At 42.4% G+C, this 24,386-nt stretch overlaps 1 protein-coding gene across 2 annotated transcripts in view; it reads right to left on the bottom strand.

Annotated features, from left to right (window-relative positions):
- Window positions 1-7,703: 7,703 nt before the first annotated feature.
- LOC143932110 (uncharacterized) overlaps window positions 7,704-24,386 on the bottom strand; it is a 145,895-nt gene continuing 129,212 nt past the window's right edge. For both annotated transcript variants that reach the window (XM_077455807.1, XM_077455808.1), the window contains exons 19-20: window positions 19,193-19,335; window positions 7,704-10,962 (exon numbers count right to left, since the gene is read on the bottom strand). In XM_077455807.1, the coding sequence (XP_077311933.1) occupies window positions 10,682-10,962; window positions 19,193-19,335 (424 nt within the window). In that variant the 3' untranslated portion in view covers window positions 7,704-10,681. The remainder of the gene's footprint in view (window positions 10,963-19,192; window positions 19,336-24,386) is intronic.

Below are 24,386 nucleotides of genomic sequence, written 5' to 3'. Positions count from 1 at the left end.
TTTTAATTTTCCCTCATGCACATCTGCTCCATATGCGTATACTCTCCTCCAGTTCGGAATGGTTTTGGCAATTTCTCTACGAAGTGCTTCAGTTGGATGTACCTCCATATGTCAAGTTTCATTACCTCCGATTCTAATCGTAACTCTTGGAATGTGCTTATTTTCCAGTTTTTTAATATGTCTCTCAATTGTGCATTTTCTTTTTTTATCCAGTTTCCCCCCACTTCTCTCCTACCTGGTTCAAAAAATGAATTTTCCTTTACCTAGATCAGCGGGGAGTTATACACCAATTTTTTTTTGTGCGTGCAACCTATCCCATATTTTAAGTGTAATATTAGTTATATCGTGTGTATTCCGTCCCAAAGTCCTATAGTGTGGTGGATTCCATATTTTTTAAATTCTGGTACGGCTAAGCCCCCCTGATTTTTCTCCCTGCTCAATACTGTGGCTGCGATTTGTGTTTTTTTATCACGCCAAATAAACGTAGAAATTATACCTTTTAGAATCCTAAAAAAAGATTGTGGAATGACTAGGGGCAGCATCTGGAATTTATGTCATTTTCAACATAATTTTTACCGCATTTATTCGTCCTATCCATGAGAGAGGACACGTTGGCATTTTTTAATTTCCATCTTAATCTCATCTAATAGAGGAATATAGTTTATCAGGTGTATTTTCCTCAAGGGGTCCGTCAATCTCACTCCTAAATATTTTATATCCTTTCTCCAAGTAAAATGGAATTCTTTTGAGAGTTTTGCTTCTTCCGATTTGTTTATATTTATATTTAAGATTTCCGACTTGCTGAGATTTATTTTAAGGTTTGAAAATTCTCCATATTTTTTTAGTGACTCCAGCAGGTTTGGGATCGTGATCCTAGGGTTTGAGATAAAGAAGAGCACATCGTCAGAAAACGCTGCAATTTTGTGCTCCTCATCTTCCACCCTAATCCCTTTGATATCGGGGTTATTACGGATTGTGGCCAATAATGGCTCCAAGGACAATACGAATAAAAGAGGTGACAACGGATACCCCTGTCTAGTTCCTTTTTTCATTACGAATGGGAGGATATTCCATTTACTTTTACCGATGCTTGGGGATAGTTATATAATACTTTTATCCAATTGATTATTCTAGGACCTCATCCCATCACTTCCAATGTCATCATCGTATACCCCTAGTCTACCCTGTCGAACACTAAAATAACCTCCCGTCTTGAATTCCATTAGCCAACCCAACACCTGCTTCAGAAATCTTACTGGGTTTTTATTCGGGCTATACAGATTGGCCAAAGTGTATACTTTCCCTCCCAAACTGCCCTTCAAGAATAAAAAGTAGCCCTCCGGATCTGTCACTCTAACACCGTAAATTTTATTTTCTTTGCGAACCCAATTGCCACCCCCTTAGCCCCCCTAGTACTAGAGCCACTGTAGTACCAAGTTGGAAAATCTTTCGAGTATATTTTAATATTTGTCTCCTGAGTAAGGTGTGTCTCTTGCAAGAACACCACCTCTGCCTGGTATTGCTGAATTTCTCTAAGTACCTTATGTCTCTTAACAGGGGAGTTAAGACCTTTAACGTTGTATGTCAAGAAGTTTGTTTCCATCTTCTAGTTTGTTCACTAGTGGAGCTAGACAATAATATTAGGTTTTGCCTTTGGGTCTTATGTTTTCCTTGTTTCTGCAAGGTGTATCTTCTCCTTCTCGCCCCCCTCCTCCCTCCGGCCGTAATTTGGCCCTATGTCCACAGTTGGGTATCCAATCTGATCCCATCCTGGACACACTCCCTTTAGGGTGGTGCTCTGGACATGTCGGCCCGTGTCTGGGCCCCCCTTCCCCTTAACTGGGGGGGGTGGAGGGATCGGAGCGAGCACACAGAAATCTCCCTGGACCCCCTCTGAGCCTTCGGCCTCTCAACCTTCTCCCCTCCATGCAGTTTGTCCCCTCCCTCCCTGCCCCTCCCAACATCCCTTTGGTTGAGAGGAAGACAGGAGAGAGGAAAAAAAACACCACGCCAGTAAGCCCATTTTAGGCCCAGAGCCTATCCCACCCATATGTCTTCATTCTTTTCACTAGCTAGAGATATTAGGGACTGGGTCAACCAGATTTTTACAAAAGTCCTGGAGATCGTCCAGGAACCTCAATCGAAACTGAATTTATATTAGCCATCCTCAATGAGTCTAGCAAAGGTTTCAGTTGTAGTCTCCGTGCCAACTTCCCTGCGGATATATCGGCAAAAACTTGAAGCTCAGTTCTCTTAACCACTTGCTTACTGGGCACTTAAACCCCCCTCCTGCCCAGACCAATTTTCAGCTTTCAGCGCTGATGCACTTTGAATGACAATTGCGCGGTCATACAACACCGTACCCAAATGACATTTTTATAATTTTTTTCCCACAAATATAGCTTTCTTTTGGTGGTATTTAATTACAGCTGGGAGTTTTATTTTTTGCTAAACAAACAAAAAAAGATGCAAAATAAAAAAAAATAAAAAATCATGTTTAATAGTTTGTTATAAAATTTTGCAAACAGGTAATTTTTCTCCTTCATTGAAATGCGCCGATGAGGCGGCACTGGTGGGCACTGATAGGCGGCACTGGTGGGCACTGATAGGCACAGTTAAGGCGACACTAAAAGGCACAGATAAGGTGGCACCGATAGGCACAGATAAGACAGTACTGATGGGCACAGATAAGGCGGCACTGATGAGCAAAGATGGGCACTGATAGGTGGCACTGATGGGTACCACTGATAGATGGGACTAATGGGCACTGATAGGTGGCACTGATAGGTGGCTCTGATAGGTGGCACTGCTGGGCGGCACTGATGGGCACTGGTAGATGACACTGATGGGCACGGATATGTGGCACTGAGGTGCAGCAATGTTTTTGAGGCAGATTGTGGGCACTGATAGGTGGCACTGTGGGCACTGATGTATGGCACTGTGGGTACTGATGTATGGCACTGTGGGCACTGATGTATGGCACTGCTGGGTGGCACTATGGGCACTAATGGGTGGCACTGCTATGTGGCACTTTTTCAATCATCTGGGGGTTACTGGCAGGAGGCAGGTGGGCACTGATACGCTGGCCGCGCGAGGAGGAAAAATAGCCGATTACGGGCTCCGTTGTATCACATGATCAGCTGTCATTGGCTGACAGCTGATCACGTGGTAAGGGGTCGGGATCGATTACTTGCTCAGGTCCGTGATCAGGCGAGTCTCATAGACTCACCGATCACAGAGCGCAGCACGCGCACCCCTCAGGGGGTGCGCAGGCCGCTCGTGCACGGGACGACGTCAATAGACGCAGTCCCGGCAAAGCAGGTCCGCGCTGTAGCCGTCATTCGGGTATAACGCGGATCTCAAGAGGTTAAAGTACAGTGGGGATATTCCTCTAAGTTTACTCCATATCTTGGCTTTGTGCTCGTATGCGTGAAATTTAACAATAACATCTCGGGGTATTTCTTCTCTCAGACCTGGGGGTTTCCTGATCCTGTGGACCCGAACAATTTTTAGGTCATCTCCTACCCCTCTACCCAGGATTGGATTGAATATTTTTTTCATTATTACCACCAGATCCTCCCCTTGCTGTTCTGGTAGGGACCTAATCCTGAGGTTTTGACGTCTACTTTGGTTCTCCTGTTCTTCCAGCTTATATAATATGTCTCTATGGTTAGTTTGCATGCTCTTCACTTGAGTTTTAAGCTCTAGAATTTCTTTAGATTGTTTTCCTGTTAATTCCTCCGCTTCTTCAACTCTCTTTAAAGCGGAGGTCCACCCTAAAATGGACCTTCCGCTCATCGGATTCCTCCCCCCCTCCGGCGCCACGATTGGCACCTTTCAGGGGGGAGGGGGGTGCAGTTACCTGGATAATCCAGGTAACTGCACCCACTTCCGGGCTAGCTCTCTGCGGAAAGGGGCGTACATTACGCCCCTTTCCGCAAGTGCCCGCCCCCTTCCGCAAGTGCCCCGCTGCCTGCTGGGAAACACACAGATCCCAGAGGCAGCGGGGACCGTCCTCATTGCGCAGCGCGGCTCGCGCATGCGCAGTATGGAACCGGGAAATGAAGCCGAAAGGCTCCATTTCCTGATTCCCATACCCAAGATGGCGGGGGCAGCACTCGAGTGTCGATCTAGAGATCGGCTTCGGGTGCCGACATCGCGGGCGCGCTGGACAGGTAAGTGTCACTATTTTAAAAGTCAGCAGCTGCAGTATTTGTAGCTGCTGACTTTAAAAAAAAAAAAAAAACGCGGAGTCCCGGCGGACTCCCGCTTTAACAGGTGGCCCATATCCATCCTTACGTTCTTAATCTCTGATTTAATAAACATTTCTGTCATTTCCATTTTTGTGGGGATTTGCGCCATACTTCTATGCTCGATGGACTCACTTAAGGCCCAGGCACCCTCCAGGTCTATTTAGTCTCTAGACTTATACCCCATTCTGCTTTTTGTTTCTCCAACTCTTTCTTTTTCTCTTTGGTCCCTTGTCGCTTTTTTCCATTCCTGGGCTCTTTGAATTGACATCTTTGAGATATTTCTGAATCGTGCTTTTATTTTTCTTTATATCACTTTTCCCCAGGTTACACTATTTTTTCATCTCCTCACCACCTCTGGGGGGAAAGGATACCCCTTGCACAGTCAAAGAACAAAAGAAAGACAATTAAAATATTTTGAACATTTTCCAAACTGCTCTTGTCGCTTGTCGCCCTTTTCCTTTTCCCCTTTCTCCCTCCCTCCTTCTTCCTCTCTTCGGCTGCAGAGGTTTCACTATGGTCACTAAAGTCTCTGTATTTTATTCCAAGAACCTCAGAGTTTCCCACTGTCTTACTTTACGCCATACACCTCTTTTACCGAATCGTGTTCTTATGAAACGTAAGAATAAAGATGGTATTATTCAGACTGAAAACTTATAGTGTAAACAGTCCAAGAGGCTCAGACCTCTAGGGAATGCTTAAAACGCTTTCTTCAATGCTCTCATGGAAATTGAAAACACAGTTCAAATAAATTTGCTAATTAGTAAAGAAGTAATGAGCAGGTAATAGTAAGAGAAGCCGCTTAATATTAGTTCATTAATCACTCATCAATACAGCCTGCTTCCCTCCTTGCTCATCTCCGCTCCCCACTATTTACCAAGCAGATTTTTCCTTTCAGGGTACAAACACAGGTTATCTAATAAGACTCTGTAAGAGCTTTTACTGTAAGTCCCAAAAGTTCATACCTGGAGTGGGCAGGCAGCCCGGTGTCCTCGTTTCATCTTTAATAATCCTGTCTTCCAACTGCCGCTTTCAGCATTCCTCAGGGTATAGAAATTTTGTTAGGCTTCAGCACCAGGCACCGATGGTTCACTTACTGCCTCATTTTTGCATTGTTTTGCAAGGTGCCAGATATATTGCTGTTCGTTGCCATCCAATAAAGGTAGCTTAGTGTAGGGCTTAGGCAGTGATAGAGTGGGACATCCCAGATAAAAAAAGGGCTGAGCGGGCTCCGGCGGCTCACTGAGAGTGCTTGTCTCAATCTCCCCCTCACAGAAGGTATCACACCTCTTTTTTTTCTATAGAGTATACTATACCCCCAAGAAAATCTTTAAACTGGGATGGCGGGAGAATGACCAGTGTCCCAGGTGCGGGGCACCTGGAGATTTTATTCATATGCTTTGGAAGTGTCCAAAGCTATTTAGATATTAGACAGAGATTGTAGATGAGATCAATAAAACTTTTAAGATTGCACTAGAAACAACGGTCAAGACCTGCCTTTTGGGCCTAATAGAGGGGTGTAATGCTTCAAAAGACATTATTGAATCAGTATTAAGATGCCTATTCCAGGCAAGGAAATTGATCGCCGCACATTGGTAGTCACATTAGCCTCGCCTGTAGAGAACTGGCTGGTGACCGTCAACTTAACAATAGGGAATGAGCGAGTGTTTTTTATTAAACAAGGCAACCATAGCAAGTTTAAGATGATGTGGAGGCCTTGGTTTGATAAATAGGTTGGGAGGAACTTATAATTTCACCCGCTGGTGTCTCCTAAGCTATCTTTTATTTGTACACTGCTTTGTTATTTGGCTTGTAATATGTCATTGTATAAATAAATAGAAAGTATAAAATGAAAAAAAAGAGAGTGCTGCAGACTGCCACTCTGCAGCTCCATCCCTTCATGCTGGCCCTCCGTGCTTTCCCGTTCCGCTCGCAATACTCGTCGGCTCTAAGGGGGGGGATCTGTGGAGCTGTGAGTCTCTCCTCTATCGGGGGATATGCGGTCTCTCACCCCGCACTGTCCCCACTAGCTCTTCTGACTCAGCTCCGCACGCTCACACGGCCGCCATCGCCAGGCCCCTCCCCTACCTCTGGCGTGTCACGTCAGCATCCCGCCAGCCAAAACCAGACTTTTTGAACCAAAACATGTTATATGTTCTGAATTATCTACCACATTTAAGACATGCTGACTAGAGGTATCTGTGTAAGGGTGAGGGTTGATACCACTCTAAAATTTCCACTTTCTTTCGTTAGAGGATCTGTTACTTAGAAAAAAGCAGTATTAGATATCACAAAGACCATTCCTGATACAAAACCATCAAAGGAGTTAAGGAAAAAGTACAAGTATATAAATAAATTCACTTACACTATCACTTATTATAGCAATAATACATCTTTATTTATAAAGCTGTTATTTCTAAAACTGTTTTAATCCTTAAACTGAATCTGCCAATTAAAAAGCAAGATCATGGTGTTCTAGAACAGAATTTTTAAAGTCATGCTATCATTGCCAAATAAATGGCAGTGGAAACTAGTGTTTTTTTGTATCTTTTATTTAAATTTCAGAAAACAAAATTAGGTCATAAAAATCCATTCAATATGGCTGAGGATGCAATGTATTTTATACAACTTGTTATTTTCATTTAGACATAGACCTGGGAAACAAGTTATTTTAGTTTAAGAATTGCTGCATAACCATATTTTTTGTCAATGACAGGCCCTCTTTAAGGCACCCATAATATTAGATGATCAATGCTAATTCCTTGTAGGTTGAAATTGAATATGGATTCCTCATGGCAGTAGAAATGTCTTTTCTACGTCTTAAGCTGGGTAGACACTACAGTTTTGTTTTTGTGCAACCCAAGCAACATGACAGCTCTGGTCGGAGCCGCTGTACTAACCATGCTAGGTAGTGGATATCCCCGCAATGCTGTTTAAAAGCTCCTAAAACAATGGATAATTTTAAAGTTGGCATCTCCAACTTTTTGGCATTGTCTTGTAAACGGTAGTTTATTACAACCTTGATAAAAGTGGAAAATCCATTTAAAGTGAGTCTCGAAGGGAGATTTACATAGAAACCAATCAGCTTCTAGGTTTTATTGTCAAAGCTTAATTGAACAAGCTGGAGTTAGAAGCTGAAGGTTTCTATGCCCAGCTGCACCAGATTCTGTGTACACCAGTTTTAGTAACTCATCCCCTATTAGTTCATCTTACCATGGAAAGGAGCTCCAGGACCCCAAAACAGGTGAGTCTACCTGTTTACACTTATGCTCGAATTATCTTAAAAACACTTTTTGTTACTATAAACTCAGGCACTCTGTAATACAAATACTATTCCTATTCCCAACCCCGATTGTCAAGTTCTATCCCACCTCCTTCAACTGCCTATACAATTTTTTTTACCAATTGGTCCACTCCTAAATTGAATTTGTCAAAGAACAAGGAAGATTATGGTGTTGTAGAACAGTTTATTTTAAGTCTTGCTACCATCACCAAGTAATCAGCCATGGAAATTATTGGTTAAGGTGCCTTTTATTTAAATTTCAAGCTTTGTACCAAAAAGTAAAAGACAGTGACGATAATTTATTCAATGTGGCCAAGGATGCAATGTATTTCATACAATGTCTTAATATTTATGCACTTATTATACCTTCATGTACCTATTTATCTCACTTATTATATCTTCATGTTGACTAATGGGTCCCTCTGTTACATTTGGAGGCAATAAAAAGGCCCAGATAGCCAGAGTAATGGACCAGACCTTGACCATGGAATCTGTGTGTAAAAATTACATGGCTAAGGTACCAACAAAACAAAATTGAGAGTGAGGAGAAAAACAAAGGCAGAAGGCCTTGGGAGAGATCCTTATGGGAATGTAACTTGAAAGATAGAGGATAAAGTGCAATGATGTACTCACATCTTTGAGGTTGCTATGCTCCCATATGAGGGGTCAGACAACCTGGTAGAAGAATCGGTTGCACTATCTGCTAGATGGGTTGGTCCGGTTGACTCTGCGCACTGTGATCTATGGATCCCAGTGTATTTGCAGAAAGGGGTCTTGGAGCCCCAGAAAATCCAGAGGCAGTGTCAAGTGAGGTGCCCGAATGTAATACATAGGCTAGGAAGAGAATTCTTGATGTTGATATTTATTATCCACAAATTCATATAAAAACATCAGCACATTTTCTGACAATATATTGGCCACTTCCTCAGAATGGTGCAAAGGACACAAAGAAAATAATGTATGTGTATATTGTATGTGGTATTTCTTACAGTAAGGATCAAATCCAAATAATATAAATAATATATAAGGTCATATTATGACACATGAGACAATAAGATAAACTATGTTAAATACGTCAAGATTTGTATTAATAAGATTTGATCGTAAGCATTAGAAATATTACATGTACACATTTTCTTTTATCAGTCTCTTATCCAGACCATCCAGAGAAAGTGGCCAGTATAATGCCACAATGCATGTTGATGGTGTTTTTATATGATTTTGTGGATAAGAAACAAACTTTATGAAGATTCAGCTTTCTAACCTTTCCTTTATATTTGGGTGCCTCTGTTGACACTACCTTTTTGGGGCTCCAAAACTTCTTCCTGTCATTAATAACATAATAGAACAACTGGGTTTTGGTGGGCCAGAGCTTAACCATGAAAGTCTGTATAATTGTATAACATGATACATGTTGATGCATGTGCATTAATGCACAGAGCAAATGTAAATGGGCTCTGAATGTTTTAATCTTTATAGAAATGGGCAGCTCTCAAATCGGTAAAATCGAAATCTGATCAAAGTTTGGCCAGTCCAGCATGGCCTGGCTGAATTTCGATCAGTGTGTGGGCTCCTCCACTTTACAGAGTTGATTGTTGATCAACTGACTACTTTTGAAGGGACATGTTTAAAATGTTTTAATTGATCAGCAGCTGTAGCCACTGATAAGTGTATTCTGACAATGGTGGATGCCACTACCAGAATACAATGTCCCCGCAGAGTGGGGGGTTGTTGGTGGGGATTCCTCCATCCACCTCATTTTTATAGATGGAGGAATCTGGCTGTGTGAAAAAATGGTGTATGGCCAGTTTAAGAGTGTAGGCTCTGACCTTTCATAAATAAATCTACTTATTAATATATAATATTACTATGTTAAATTAATCATACATTATGGAAAAAAACAAAGGTGCAAGAAGCAAATATGTACTAGTAGTAAAATAACACTTGTAACCTCCTCTACTTTGGTAGGTGCTAGAGTTAGGATTTTTGTGAGAGTAGGTACATTTAAGCAGGCCTACCTGGAAGCTAGGCCTGTTTGTTTTGATCTGTGTGGGCTGGGAGTGGCTCAGAGCAGCAACTGTGACTCCCAGACAGCGTCACTCCACTGTCACCTATCTCTTTCTTCTGGGGGATTCTAAAAGAAGAATAGGGGAAGAGAGGTGGAGCTGTCTGGAGTGTCTCAGGGAGCCTAAATGCCCAACTAGGATAGGCAGGGGGCAGGCCTCTTTGAAATACCCAGGGTCAGCCAAGCTGGGGAGGAGTTGTCGGGTGGAAGAAGTGAGGATGGAGTACTAGGCTGTTGGGACCTTTGACGGAGTTCCCCAGTCTGGGGGGTGGGTGACCTCGGGCCTGCAGGACAGATAATTTCAAGGACTCATGAAGGATCAGAAAAGGAGGCACAGAGAGGCGTCAGAAAGGACAGCAGGAGCTAGGACTGCTGGTCAAGTCTTCGGGAGAGAAGGACTGGAGAGGTATGCCAGAGAGGACTAAGAGGAAAAAGTCAGAGCTGGGTGTTGGGCCAGTGAGGATTGCAATGTCATGAGCAGTGAAGTCGGGAAGCTGCAGCCAGGAGGGCTGGCAGGGCCTGAAGAGGTCTTACTAGGAGCAGTAGTCCACCATAGGACAGATAGCACTAAAAACTTCCTAGTCTACTTTTGTTCCCAGTTCCTAGTCTACACTAAGAGGGACCCGCAGTCCCTGCCTGCAATAGGCAGTTGCTGAGGCCTGACTGAGTCAGGGTTGGGCCTAACCATGTGCTAGCCATGCCTGGAGTAAAGTATTGAGCAGGAGGGCAAGAGAGAGAGAGAGAGTAACAGTCTGCAAGCAAGAGATGTGCTGGAGGAGAGTGGAGTGGCCAAGTGGCTACACACTTTTTGGCTGATGGATTTTTTGTAGCTATTGCTATGGTGATTTTTGCTCTGTCCTTTTCAGCAAAGTGGGAAAATAAGGTTAAAAATTTGCATTGGATTTTTAAAAACATTTCGAAGTCTGACAGAAATGTAACCTATGGAATTCAGCACAATCTCTGCTGTGCTTTGTGTTTTCTTCCCCTTTTCTCAGTTTTGAGGGTTTTCTCTTTATCTAGAAAGAAACATCTATACATTTACACAACCTCAAAGTCTCACTGTACACCATACATGGTGCTTTCTTAGATGGGATTTGTTCCAGCAGGTAACTTCTCCTCTGCAGACTCTTCTCCTTTGCTTTGTCTCCGTCTCTCAGATGCCGTGTCCTCCCCTTCACTCTCCACAAGCTGTGCTTTGCGCCTCAGACGGAATTTATCACGGGGAGTATTGTCACCTTCATTGAACGATTCAGTGCTGCGAATTGTGGAACTTAATTTAGCACGGCGAAACCGAGGGGGTGTCATGTGAAATGCCTGACTGTCCACGCTGACAGTACTTTTACTGCGACGGAGCGTTATCTCACCTAAAGAGGACAAACGCAACAATGTGCATGATGGTTAGTGAGGAGATAAATATTTGAGAAGATTGGTGGATAAGGAAAGGATAATATTAATCAGGTGAAGTGTATAACATTTGTTTAACTTTTTAAAATAACTTTGACTTTTTTTTAGTTTAACCACTTCCCACCCGGCCAATGCATATATACGGCCGGGTGGGAGCCGTCTACTCCTGATAGGACGTTCAGGAACGTCCTTCAGGAGTAGCGGGATCGCGCGCGCGCGTGCCCGCGCAGCGGCGCGATCCCGATGTGCTCGTGTCACCTGGACACGGCACATCTCAGATCGGCAGGAGGGCTCTGTGATTGGCCCTCCTGATCACATGACGGCCGTGTCCAATCACGGCCGTCATGTGATGTAAACAAACAGCCGGTTGCTAGGCAATCGGCTCTCCTCTCCTCACACGGAAGTCACCGCTGAGGAGAGGAGAGCAGAACGCTGCAGCCGGCTGATGATCAGTGAGTATGGGCTGCTTTTTACAGCTTTTTACTCACTGATCATCAGTGTAGTGTAAACACACAACACACCACACAGTATAAACACAGTCCCCACATATGTCCCCAAAACACACATGTCCCCAAAACATACATGTCCCCAAATAATAAAAACACATGTCCCTAATAATAAAAACATGTCCCCCACATATGTCCCACTAAAATCACATGTCCCAATGATTATCTGCACACATATGTACGTGATCACCTGCACACATATGTACATGATCATTTGCGTACATATGTCCGTGATCACACAAACCAATTATTATACACTTAACGGAATTTTTTTTTACCAAAAACATGTAGCAGAATACATTTTGGCTTAAATTTATGACAAAATTAGATTTTATTGGATTTCTTTTCAAATAGAAAAAAGAAAATATTGTTTTTTTTCCAAATTTCCGCTATTTTTGCGCTTATATCGCAAAAAAAAAAAAAACGGAGTCGTGAATAAATAACACCAAAATAAAGCTCTATTTGTGCGAACAAAATGATAACAATTTCATTTGGGTACAGTGTAGCATGACCGCGCAATTGTCATTGAAAGCGCTAGAGCGCTGAAAGCTGAAAATTGGGCTGGGAAGGAAGGGGGTGAAAGTGCCCTGTATTGTAGTGGTTAATATAGTAAAGATTATAATAAATTATCACAAACGTTGAAAGTTTAATGATATAATACAATGAATACCCCAATAAGCAGAGGCTACCTTATATTAACCCACATATCAAAACAGATAGTAGATCCAGAGATGTAGGAAGGCAGCTGAAGTTACATGTGTATCTTCACTGATTCTGAAAGTCAAGCTTGAACCACCCATCTAGGCTGCACATCACCAATATAGCTGGGAGACAGAAGGGTGATTTCTACTTATGCATTTTTGTCATCAGGTTGTCATTTTAACTCCTTGAGGAGTTTAACCATAGGATATACATCCTAATAAAATGTCAACAATGTTTTTATCTCCTATGTATATCTCCTCATCCCCTGCCACTGCTCTTTCCTTATTACTGGCAATTACCAGCTTTCAAAGTGTATTACATAGCAGGAGTTGGCCTCAAATTCATGTGTCATTGAGTAATACAGTATAACAATGTATTATTACATTGTATTTACTATTGTATTCCTATGTGAATCAAATATGTGACCTTTGATTTACATATAACATTAGTTAAAGAAACCTAACAAGTAAAAACAGATGTTTTAAAAAATGTATTTATATTTCACCCTTAGCCATTTTTTCTTCAGATTTTTGTTTACGTTTAATATTTATATTGTATATCCAGATCCCGACCGGCACACACCAATGTAGGTCGGCAGAATGGCACGGGCAGGCATATTGGCGTACAGGTACGTCCATTTTTAAATGCCGCCCTGTCATTGCGTGCGCGCCGTCGGCGGCGCACTCTCAAGACAGTCAGGACCCCCGTGAGTCCGGCCGCTGGTCCCGCGGACTCGATCGCCACAGGGATACCTGCGATCATCTCACGGGGCGGCTGAACGGGGAGATGCCGTTGTAAACCGCATCTCCCCGTTCTGCCCAGCAACAAGTGATGCTGATCTCTGCTCCATGTGATTGTAGCAGAGATCAGTGTTCACTAACACAAAGCCCAGCCCCCCACAGTTAGTAACACGCCCCTAGGAACACTTAACCCCTGCACTGCCACCCCCTGGTTAACTCCTTCACTGCCAGTGTCATTTACACAGAAATCAATGCATTTGTATAGCATTGATTGCTATATAAATGACAATGGTCCCAAAAATGTGTTAAAAATGTCCGATGTGTCCGCCACAATGTCACAGTCACAATAAAAATCGCTGATTGCCGCCATTACTAGTAAAAAAAAAAAATATTAATAAAAATGCCATAAAACTATCCCCTATTTTGTAAACGCTATAACTTTTGCGCAAACCAATCAATAATCGCTTATTGCAATTTTTTTTACCAAAAATATGTAGAAGAATACGTATTGGCCTAAACTGAGGGAAAAATTTTTTTTATATATATTTTGGGGGATATTTATTATAACAAAAAGTAAAAAATTATGATTTTTTTTTCAAAATTGTCGCTCTATTTTTGTTTATAGCGCAAAAAATAAAAACCGCAGGGGTGATCAAATACCACCAAAAGAAAGCTCTAAAAAAAAGGACGTAATTTTTGTTTGGGAGCCACGTTGCATGACCGCGCAATTGTCAGTTAAAGCGACACAGTGCCGAATTGCAAAAAGTGGTCTGGTCTTAAGCCAGCAAAATGGTCCGGTCTGAAAGTGGTTAAAGACCCTTCAGATCTGGTATGGATTTTAAGGAGAACCCCGTGCCAATTTTAAAAAAAAACATGGCGTGGAGGTCCCCCCAAAAATCCATACCAGACCCTTATCCGAACACGCAACCTGGCAGGCCACAGGAAAAGAGGGGGGGTGAGAGAGCCCCCCCCTCCTGAACTGTACCAGGCCACATGCCCTCAACATGGGGAGGGTGGTTTGGGGTACCCCCCAAAGCACCTTGCCCCCATCTTGATGGGGACAAGGGCCTCATCCCCACAACCCTTGCCCGGTGGCTGTGGGGGTCTGTGGGCGGGGTGCTTATCGGAATCTGGAAGCCCCCTTTAACAAGGGGACCTCCAGATCCTCCCTCCAGTGTGAAATGGTAACGGGGTACAAATGTACCCCACAATTTCACAAAAAAGTGTGAAAATTGTAAAAAAACACAAGACACGGCTTGGTACAAGTCCTTTATTAAACAAAATAAAAAAATAAAAGTGTCCCACGAAGTCCATTCATCTTCTACTTCTCTTGCTCCGACGGACTGAAAAATAAAAATAAAGCCGTCCGACCCGCCTCCATGGGAGGCACCTACCGCATGAAGCATCTTCGATTTTACAGCTCTTTTATAACTGAGGGCGGAGCCACACAATGACATTGCCATGTGACCCCGCCCCCTCTGACGCACGGGGATATCCCTATGGCTTTCCTGTAGCGTTAGAGGGGGTGGGGCCACCTGTTTACGTAAACGGATGGCCCGTCCCCTCTGATGCTACGGGGAAGCCATAGGCTAGAATAGCCTTCTTGATCCCCTTCAGTCTGGATTTCGCTCTCAATGCTCCACAGAAACTGCTCTCTTAAAACTAACAAAGGATCTACTAAGGACCAAAACCAATGGACACTATTCTGTACTCCTACTCTTGGACCTTTCTGCTGCCTTTGATACGGTTGACCACCCCCTCCTCCTTCAAAAAATCCATGCCATTGGTCTCCGTGACTGTACTGTTCACTGGTTCTCTTGCAACTTATCCAACTGCACCTTTAGCGTTACTTACAATTCTACTTCCCCTCCTCTTCCTTTCTCCTTTGGGGTCCCCCAAGGTTCTGTTCTTGGTCCTCTCCTATTTTCCATTTCCTTCCTGGGTCAGCTGATAGCCTCCCATGGCTTCCAATACCATCTCTATGCTGACGACACCCAAATCTATTTCTCTGCCCCTCAGCTCACTCCCTCAGTCTCCTCACGTATCACTGATTTACTAACAGATGTATCAGACTGGAAGTCAGACCACTTCCTCAAACTCAATCTATTCAAAACTGAACTTATAATTTTTTCTCCACCATGTGCCATCTCCTCTGATCTCTCTGTCAAAATCGATGGCACAACTATCAGCCCATCCCCACATGTCAAGGTCCTAGGTCCTGGACTCTGAACTTTCCTTTATTCACTGTCCAAATCTTGCCGCCTCAACCTCAGCAACATCTACAAAATACACCCCTTTCTAACCAATGACACAACAAAGCACTTAATTCACTCCCTGGTCATCTCCTGGCTTGCTTACTGCAACTCCCTTCTCATTGGCTTACCTCTACATAGGCTACCCCCCCTATCCATCATGAATGCCTTGTATCCAGACTCATCCACCTTACCAGTCGCTAGTCTGCTACTCCTCTCTGTCAATCCCTCCACTGGCTTCCACTCACCCAACAAATTAAATTCAAAAGACTCACAACATCTTATAAAGCCATCCCCAATTTAGCCCCCAGCTACATCACTAGCCTAGTCTCAAGATACCAACCTTTTCGCTCTCTGCATTCCTCTCAAGACCTCCTGCTCTCTAGATCCCTCATCACCTCCTCATCTGCTCGCCTCCAGGACTTTTCCAGAGCCTCTCCAATCCTATGGAACTCCTTACCCCAATCTGTCCAATTCTCTCCTACTGTATTAGCTTTTAGATGTTCCCTGAAAACCATCCTCTTCAGAGAAGCTTATCCTACCCATGCCTAACAATTGTATTTTCATTTTCATCAGTTCATCCCCAGTTATTACCTGTTGTTTCACTTGACTCTCCCTTCTAGATTGTAAGCTCTAACAAGCAAGGCCCTCTTATTCCTCCTGTATTGATTTGTATTGTAACTGTACTGTCTGCCCTCATGTTGTAAAGCGCTGCGCAAACTGTTGGCACTATATAAATCCTGTATAATAATAATAATAATATGAATGCAAACTCAGGGTCTCTGCTGCGTCTGGTAGTGGATTCTCCTATTAGGCCACCTGAAGTGCTGGATAGCTTCTTGTCTAATCTCTTATGCCGTGTACACACGAGCGGAAATCGGAAATTTCCGACAGTAAAAGTCAGACGGGAGCTTTTCATCGTATATTCTGATCGTGTGTATGCCCCATCGGACTTTTTACATCGAAAATTCTGACGGACAGAAAGAGAACATGTTCTAAATTTTTCCAATGGGACCAATTCCTATCGGGAAAACCGCTCATCTGTATGCTGTTCCGATGTACCAAAAACGGCGCATGCTCTGAAGCAAGTACGAGACGGAAGCAATTAGCTACTGACTATTGAACTTTCTTTTTCTAGTCTCGTTGTACGTGTTGTACGTCACCGCATTCTTGATGGTCGGACTTTGGTGTGACCGTGTGTATGTAAGACAGCTTGAGCGGAATTCTGTTGGAATTCCGTCGGATAAACATTCAGTTTATTCCAACGGAAAAAACACTTGTGTGTACATGGCATTAGGCAGTCTTCATTGACACCCAATTTCTTGCTGAACTCTGAACTCCTTGCTCTTCCCCTGAACTTCCTATTTAAGCTATGATTCTGTACTTACTATTTGCCAGATTTATGTGCTTATGTTTGTATCTTGGTTCCTCTACTTGTGCACCCGTTGCAGATGCACCGACTATTCTTTTTTTGCAAATATAAGTTTATTCAAAATTTTCACACATATAGGGTAGAGCCCCCAAACAAAAAGGGGCAACATAGACAGTGAAGGTCGCAGCCTCCAGAATGTGCAGCATAGTAACAGGAAATACGACCACCAGCTTCATATTACACCGTAAATAGGGAATCGACCCCACCAGGAACCCTCCCTCCGCCAATTCCGGCAATAGGGGGGCCAAAGATATACCAAGTTCAGTGAATACCCCAAGGTCCAGACCCACAGGCGGAAATCACGACCGCTATGAGCAGTCAGTAGGTCGCATGTATAAGAAAAGGTTGGCAATGGCGCACAAACAAAAGAAAAAAGGGGAGGTTGAAAAATGCAGAAAGGGGGGATGGGATAGGAGAGAGAAATAGTGAGAGGAGAGGGGGAGGATTAAGGGAAAAGGAGGATAAGGGAAGGAGGGGCAAGGGAGAGATTAGGGAAGGGGAGTGGAGGTGATTCGGAGTACCCCGCATGAACGCCTGTTAACCAACCCAACTCCCCCTAGTGCCCGAGAAGGGCTCTGCCTTCTGTCGAGTACACAAACACATTCCAAAGAGACCAGGTCTTTCGGTAAATTTCCTGCCTATCCTGGGCAGTCATTATCAGATCTTCCATTTTGTTAATTTCTTCTACCCTCCGTAGCCACATGGCCACGGAAGGGGGAGTTTGTTGCTTCCAGAGCAGAGGGATACAAGATTTGGCCGCGTTGGTGAGATGGCGCAAGATTGACCGTGCATATTTCCTAGGGGGCAGGTCCGATATATGTAAAAGGAAGAAGGCTGGGTCATTCGGGATTTGCCATTCCGTAAATTTTTGGGCAATATTTCGGACTGCTGTCCAAAAGTCCAAGAGCTTGGGGCAGGACCAAAAAACATGTATGATCGTACCTCCATCTTCGCCGCAATGCCAGCAATGTGCAGACGCGTCCGGGAAGATAAGGTGGAGGCGGCTAGGAGTCAGATACCATCTCGTGAGGATTTTATAATTCAACTCCTGTGTCTTGGTGCACGTTGAAGATTTCAGGGTGAACCGTAGAACTTGTGCAATCTGCGCAGGCGTGAAGGTGTAACCCAGGTCCCCCTCCCATTTCGCGAGACTAGAGATACGGTGCGTTGGTGGCGCGGTATTTAGTAAAACATACATTTTAGAGAGAAGGCGGGAGATAGGTTCCGTGCCAGAGAAGTGTTCCTCAAACACAGTCAGCGGTCTAGAATAAGCCGTGGGGTTCGGGATGGACTGAAGAAAGTGATGTAGACGCGCGGCGTCCCAAAAATCTAAACCGTAGGGACCCCTGTGGTCCATAAGAGCATCAATAGAAACCCAGCTGTCACGCGCTACAAACTGAGAGGCCCTAGTAAGGTCGGAGTCACGTAGCCGTCTAAGCTGCGTAGTCGGTAGACCCGGCGGGAATCTAGGGTTACCGAGAATCGGTGTCTGCGGGGACGACACGGTCGTCAGGGAGTGTTGGAATGCCGCCTTCTCACTCTGGTATAGGGTGTTGCCTATTAGCGGGTGGGCTTTCACTTCCTTCGGTAGCGCGGCCCTGCACCATAGGGCAGACTTCAACGGGACTGGGCACTGGTGTTGCTCTATCTGGGCCCACAATTTGGTGGGGAGGTTGCTACTCAGGTGGGAGGCGCTATAATACTGCTTGACGTCTGGTAACGCCACACCTCCGTGTCGTTTTGGAAGGGACAGTTGGGAACGTGGTATCCGAGGCTGCTTCTGTGCCCAGACAAAGCGGGTAAACAGTGCATGTACCTGTTTAAAATAAACAGGGGGGATTTTGATTGGCAGAGTCTGAAATAAATACAGAAATTTTGGTAAGATGCACATTTTTAGTAGATTACATCTACCGAACCAGGAATGTGTCCCTTTGTGCCATGAGTCCAAGAGCAGCCGCGTCTTAGCAAGTAAAGGGGGGAAATTGCATGCGTACAGGTCTGCAAGGTCTGGAGGAATAGTAGTGCCTAGGTAGGTCAGGGCGGTCATTGTCCACTTGAATTGGAAGCTGGATTGCAGAGCGGGGAGCAACCGTGGCGGGATCAATATCCCCATGGCTTCCGATTTGGTAAAGTTGATCTTCAGGTTAGATAACTTCCCGTATACTTCAAACTCTTTGAGCTGGTTAGGTAAGGAAATGCCTGGGTTAGTCAATGTGAAAAGCATATCGTCGGCATATGCCGATAATTTGTGTTGCGCACCGACTATTCTTTGTCGCTCTCCCTTACAAACCTGATGCCTTCGCCTACTGAGTTTGTCTTGAACTCTGACAATGTTTCCGAGTTCTCCTATACTGCTACTTGTGTACCAAATTCAGTCTGTTGTAACTACAAACTTTTCTGCTATTTCATCTACTGTACTCCAAGCCTGGCCTATGCCAGACATGAGCCTGACCATGACAGATAAATTGTACTGATTTACTAGGTATAATTTTTTTTCTTATGTACCATAAAATTACATAAAACAACCACAACATGTTCATTAAACAACAGATAATCACCTTTAGATGGACTTCCTGGCTCTATCTCAGGCTCAGTAGGAGGTTTAAGAAAACGAGGGGTTTCTACGGGTCCTTTTGAAGGCCTGTCCTTATTCTTCAGGAGTCTCTTCATTTTATCTGCAATCCAGTTACCTCTCCTATGACTAAATACAAAGCATATAATTAACTCCCATATTACTTACTTACTTTTAATTTTCAGAACAGTTGCTTTGTCAAGGATACATGGTGGTTATCCGGATATAAGAGCTGGCATAGAGAGGCAGATGTCTTCATAAGAATAATGGCATAGGAGACACATCTACCTCCTTTAGAAGCAGCTTGACCAGTTGCATTGTACTGTAACACTTGACTGATGGTGCTGGCTCATTGAAAATATTAACTGTATTAATGTTCCAGCAAGTTGGAAAATCTCAGTGTGGAAAAATGATGGTCAGTAGTGCTCATTATGAGATTTCAATGGCCTATTTCTGGATGGATGTTTATGACCATATCTAATTTATCCAAACAATAACTCTGTTTGATGAATAAATTATTAGTTAAATGATAACTGTAGTTGAAAAATCAATTACATCACCACAATGTGTCGTTTTTTTGCTATCATTTACATTATATAAAATTATTCTCTACGAGACAACCTGCCTCAGACCCAATGCCTTCCTCTCCCTCTTGAGGTAACTGCCTGCTCTTCGTTTACCTTTATTGACTGCATAGACGGCTGTTAACATTTAAATACTATGAAAATCTCCTATGTGGACATAGCAATAGATGTATTTTTCATTAAGTTCATGCCAAGCTAAATATGTGTATATATATAAATCTCACAGAGGTGACAGTACTTAGCCTGATGTCTGTTTTTTATCTTAAGAAAGCGGACTTTGCATTTGTTCGGACATCATACAGGGTCAGCATCCCATTCCTGAACAGCCCATACAGCAGGCTTTATATTACAAATGTGCATGTACACATGTTGCCATACTCAGTTACTATATAAGTACTCACTGGGTGAGGGGTGACTGAGAAAATTGTTCCTGCCTGCAGCAGAGATATAGCATAATTTGTCCAACATTTCATTACACTGGAGCTCAGTGACAGACACAAAATAAAGCTTTATGGAAAATAATTCTGCTACTATATATTTGTAGCGCTGATATCTTTGTCTTTTGATGTGTATTAGCATTATGATGAAAGTCTATGGACGGTTCTATAGCTTAGTGTTTGGCGCCGTCTAGCGGCCAAATACTGAAAGTGAAGTTAAATGATATTTGGCTTTCAAGCATTGAACTATTTACAGGAAATGAGTGTTATCATTGGAGAGTTAGGTAAGAAAAAGAAAATAGATATGGCGCTATACCTTATTAAACTCACTAAATATGGATATCGTAAAAATTTACAAATTTTCCGGCTTGCTGGCTAATAATTTTAAAATCCCGAATAAAACTAAATGAACTAAGTAATAAAATCAATAAATGATATAGTGCTAAAAATCAATCAATATTAAATAGTGAATACAAAGTGAATATAAATTTTCCAGCGTGCTGGTTAATAAATTGAAATAAGGATATAAAATCCACAATAAATTAAATAGCTGAGATAAATAAATAAATAATTAGTACTATGTTACTAAAATACCATGAATCAATCAATATTCAATAGTGAAATGCAAAAAATACTCAAAGTGCCTGTGACTGTGATTATGGCGCGACCAAGTGACTTGGTTTACAAAATCAAGGAAATGGCCATAAAGGGGATCGACAAAACAAAATATTCAAAATTATACAGGCGTGAATACAAGTGAAATAGTGAGTGCAACAAATATATATAACACACTATGTGAAATTTCAGAACATGCCAAAGTTTGCAAAATTAAAAATAAAATAAAAATAGAAAAAATAAAAATAAGAATAAAAATAAAAATAAGATTAAGTCCAGAAAGTGAAAAAATCTTACGATGAAATCTATGTGAAGATAGTGAATGAAATCAAAACTAATCAGATGTGAAAGTCCAATTGAATAAGGATTAAAAAATTAAAAAATTAAAAATGAAAATTTGATGGTGAAAAAGGTCTTCTGTGTATAGGAGAGGAGTGGAGGGAGTGACTTCGCTATCCGTTCGCAGTCAACGTTTATGAATTTTGCTCTCACCAGAGATATAACCCCGTCCGGGGTGGATCAGCCTCCACAGTATAAGCCACTGTGTCGCTTCTTGGGCTGTCTCTGCTGTGATGCTGGGGAGATCCCTCGTTCCTCCGTGGGTATGTTGTACCTCGTTTTACATATGATAGAAAAGAGGACTATCCATGGTGTAGTATGTTTGAAACTCAGTTTATTTGAAACAACCTTAAAAGTACTCACATTTAGTACGATAAAACACGTATTGTATTGCTATAAAGCGTTCAAAACATCCGCTCGGCTACCACGCCGTTTGCACTGAAGGTGTACGTATCTGCCCACCCTACGCGTTTCGTCATTCAGACGTCATCTGGAGTCTGAATAACGAAACGCGTAGGGCGTGGACAGATACGTACACCTCCAGTGCAAACGGCGTGGTAGCCGAGCGGATGTTTCGAACACAATACAATACGTGTTTTATCGTACTAAATGTGAGTACTTTTAAGTTTGTTTCAAATAAACTGAGTTTCAAACATACTACACCATGGATAGTCCTCTTTTCTATCATATGTAAAACGAGGTACAACATACCCACGGAGGAACGAGGGATCTCCCCAGCATCACAGCAGAGACAGCCCAAGAAGCGACACAGTGGCTTATACTGTGGAGGCTGATCCACCCCGGACGGGGTTATATCTCTGGTGAGAGCAAAATTCATAAACGTTCACTGCGAACGGATAGCGAAGTCACTCCCTCCACTCCTCTCCTATACACAGAAGACCTTTTTCACCATCAAATTCTCATTTTTAATTTTTTAATTTTTAATCCTTATTCAATTGGACTTTCACATCTGATTAGTTTTGATTTCATTCACTATCTTCACATAGATTTCATCGTAAGATTTTTTCACTTTCTGGACATAATCTTATTTTTATTTTTATTCTTATTTTTATTTTTTCTATTTTTATTTTATTTTTAATTTTGCAAACTTTGGCATGTTCTGAAATTTCACATAGTGTGTTATATATATTTGTTGCACTCCAATATTTCACTTGTATTCACGCCTGTATAATTTTGAATATTTTGTTTTGTCGATCCCCTTTATGGCCATTTCCTTGATTTTGTAAACCAAGTCACTTGGTCGCGCCATAATCACAGTCACAGGCACTTTGAGTATTTTTTGCATTTCACTATTGAATATTGATTGATTCATGGTATTTTAGTAACATAGTACTAATTATTTATTTATTTATCTCAGCTATTTAATTTATTGTGGATTTTATATCCTTATTTCAATTTATTAACCAGCACGCTGGAAAATTTATATTCACTTTGTATTCACTATTTAATATTGATTGATTTTTAGCACTATATCATTTATTGATTTTATTACTTAGTTCATTTAGTTTTATTCGGGATTTTAAAATTATTAGCCAGCAAGCTGGAAAATTTGTACATTTTTACGATATCCATATTTAGTGAGTTTAATAAGGTATAGCGCCATATCTATTTTCTTTTTCTTACCTATCTCACTGTTCCATCCATTTGGATGGAAACAAAATAGAGGCTGCTCTTACCTACATCACATTATATATACTCTCTGTATAACAAACTCCATAGCGCATCCTATCCCTTTGTTTTTATTATCATTGGAGAGTTGACCCCTTTACCCAGGATGCTGAGTGACCTACCCATGGACACCCTCTCTTGCATTGCATGCTGGGTAGGAGATAAAAGGACCCTGAGTGGCCATTTTAGGGTTCTAGGGAACGCATGGCCTGCCTGTGAGGACTTGTGCAGAGGCCTCTTGGAGGAAGCGACTTTTTGCCTGTGCGGAGCGCAACTCTGCTGGTTTGTGTGAGTGACCTGACGTGCCAGCGACTCAGTGATCGGACTGAGAGGATCCAGAAACACTCGTCTGTGACCAGGTCCACCTGCCGAAACGGGACAGAGTGACGGAGCCGGCTGATGCAGAAGCAAGCTGCAACTAACGGACCAAAGTTACCATACCAAGGTTCCGATCCAGTTGGTGAGTGGGTTGCTACCCATTGTTTTCTAAACCATTGCACCTAGTCAGACTTATATACAGGCCTCTCTGGGATACCTAGTCCCACGGAGAAGGAGTATAGCAACTGACGCTAGGCAGGCATAAGGCCTACTTAGTACCACACTTCAAGTACTGTATTATATTTGTGGAAGCAATACTAGGATCATCCTTAATTCAATTTTAACTGCTTTAACCTTGGATTACAAATTTATATGGAGTTACCCTTGCTAGTGAAGATCCGAACATAAAGACTGAGTACTTTAAGTGAGATCTCACGCATAGCTACAAAAGTAGGGGGAGCTCATATATATATATATATATATATATATATATATATATATATATATATATATATATATATATATATTGTTTGTAACTGTTTTACCAAAGCTCATTGTTCTGTCAATCTATGTTGGATGACAGTACATTTGTGGTATTCACCTATTTACAAATATATATATATATATATATATATATATATATATATATATATATATATATATAGTAAAATATACTTTGGTTAAGTATCTTGTTGTGTGGAGTATTTTTTTCTCTCAGCAGGTGGAGCCAGTGGATCCTGAGAGGACAATACAGGTATATTGTGATATATTATATTGTACTGTATTGCATTGCACCACAGCTGTGTCAAGGGGACTGAGGCACGTTAGTGGGGTTTTGTTACAAGAGTGCAGGCCCAAATAAAATCAGCCGCTCCTTCGGGAGTCAGTGCTACATATTGTGACATCATAGAGTACTTATGCATGTGGGCGGGGTTTACTTGCCCTGCTTGTGGAGGTACCTTTTGCGCAGAGCGCGCTTATCAATGCCCGGGACCAGTGCTCTGACTTTGCAGTGCATGTCGCACCAGAAGTCACACCCGGTTCAGTGGAACCATTCTAATCGGTGTGACTTGGGTCGCTTCAACTTAGAAAAAGGTTCCTGCACCACGTTTGGTCCGATTTTGGTACGACTTTCATTGACTTCTGTTAAAGAAGTTGTCACAGTCCACATGGATGGTATGCTGCTGGTGGATGAACT

The sequence above is a fragment of the Lithobates pipiens genome, unplaced genomic scaffold (assembly GCF_037356315.1).
Source record: "Lithobates pipiens isolate NorthernLeopardFrog02 unplaced genomic scaffold, aLitPip1_a1.2 Scaffold_10, whole genome shotgun sequence".
NCBI lineage: Eukaryota > Metazoa > Chordata > Amphibia > Anura > Ranidae > Lithobates > Lithobates pipiens.
Note: the sequence above shows the minus strand (reverse complement) of the source record. Positions and strands in the feature narration are given on the sequence as shown.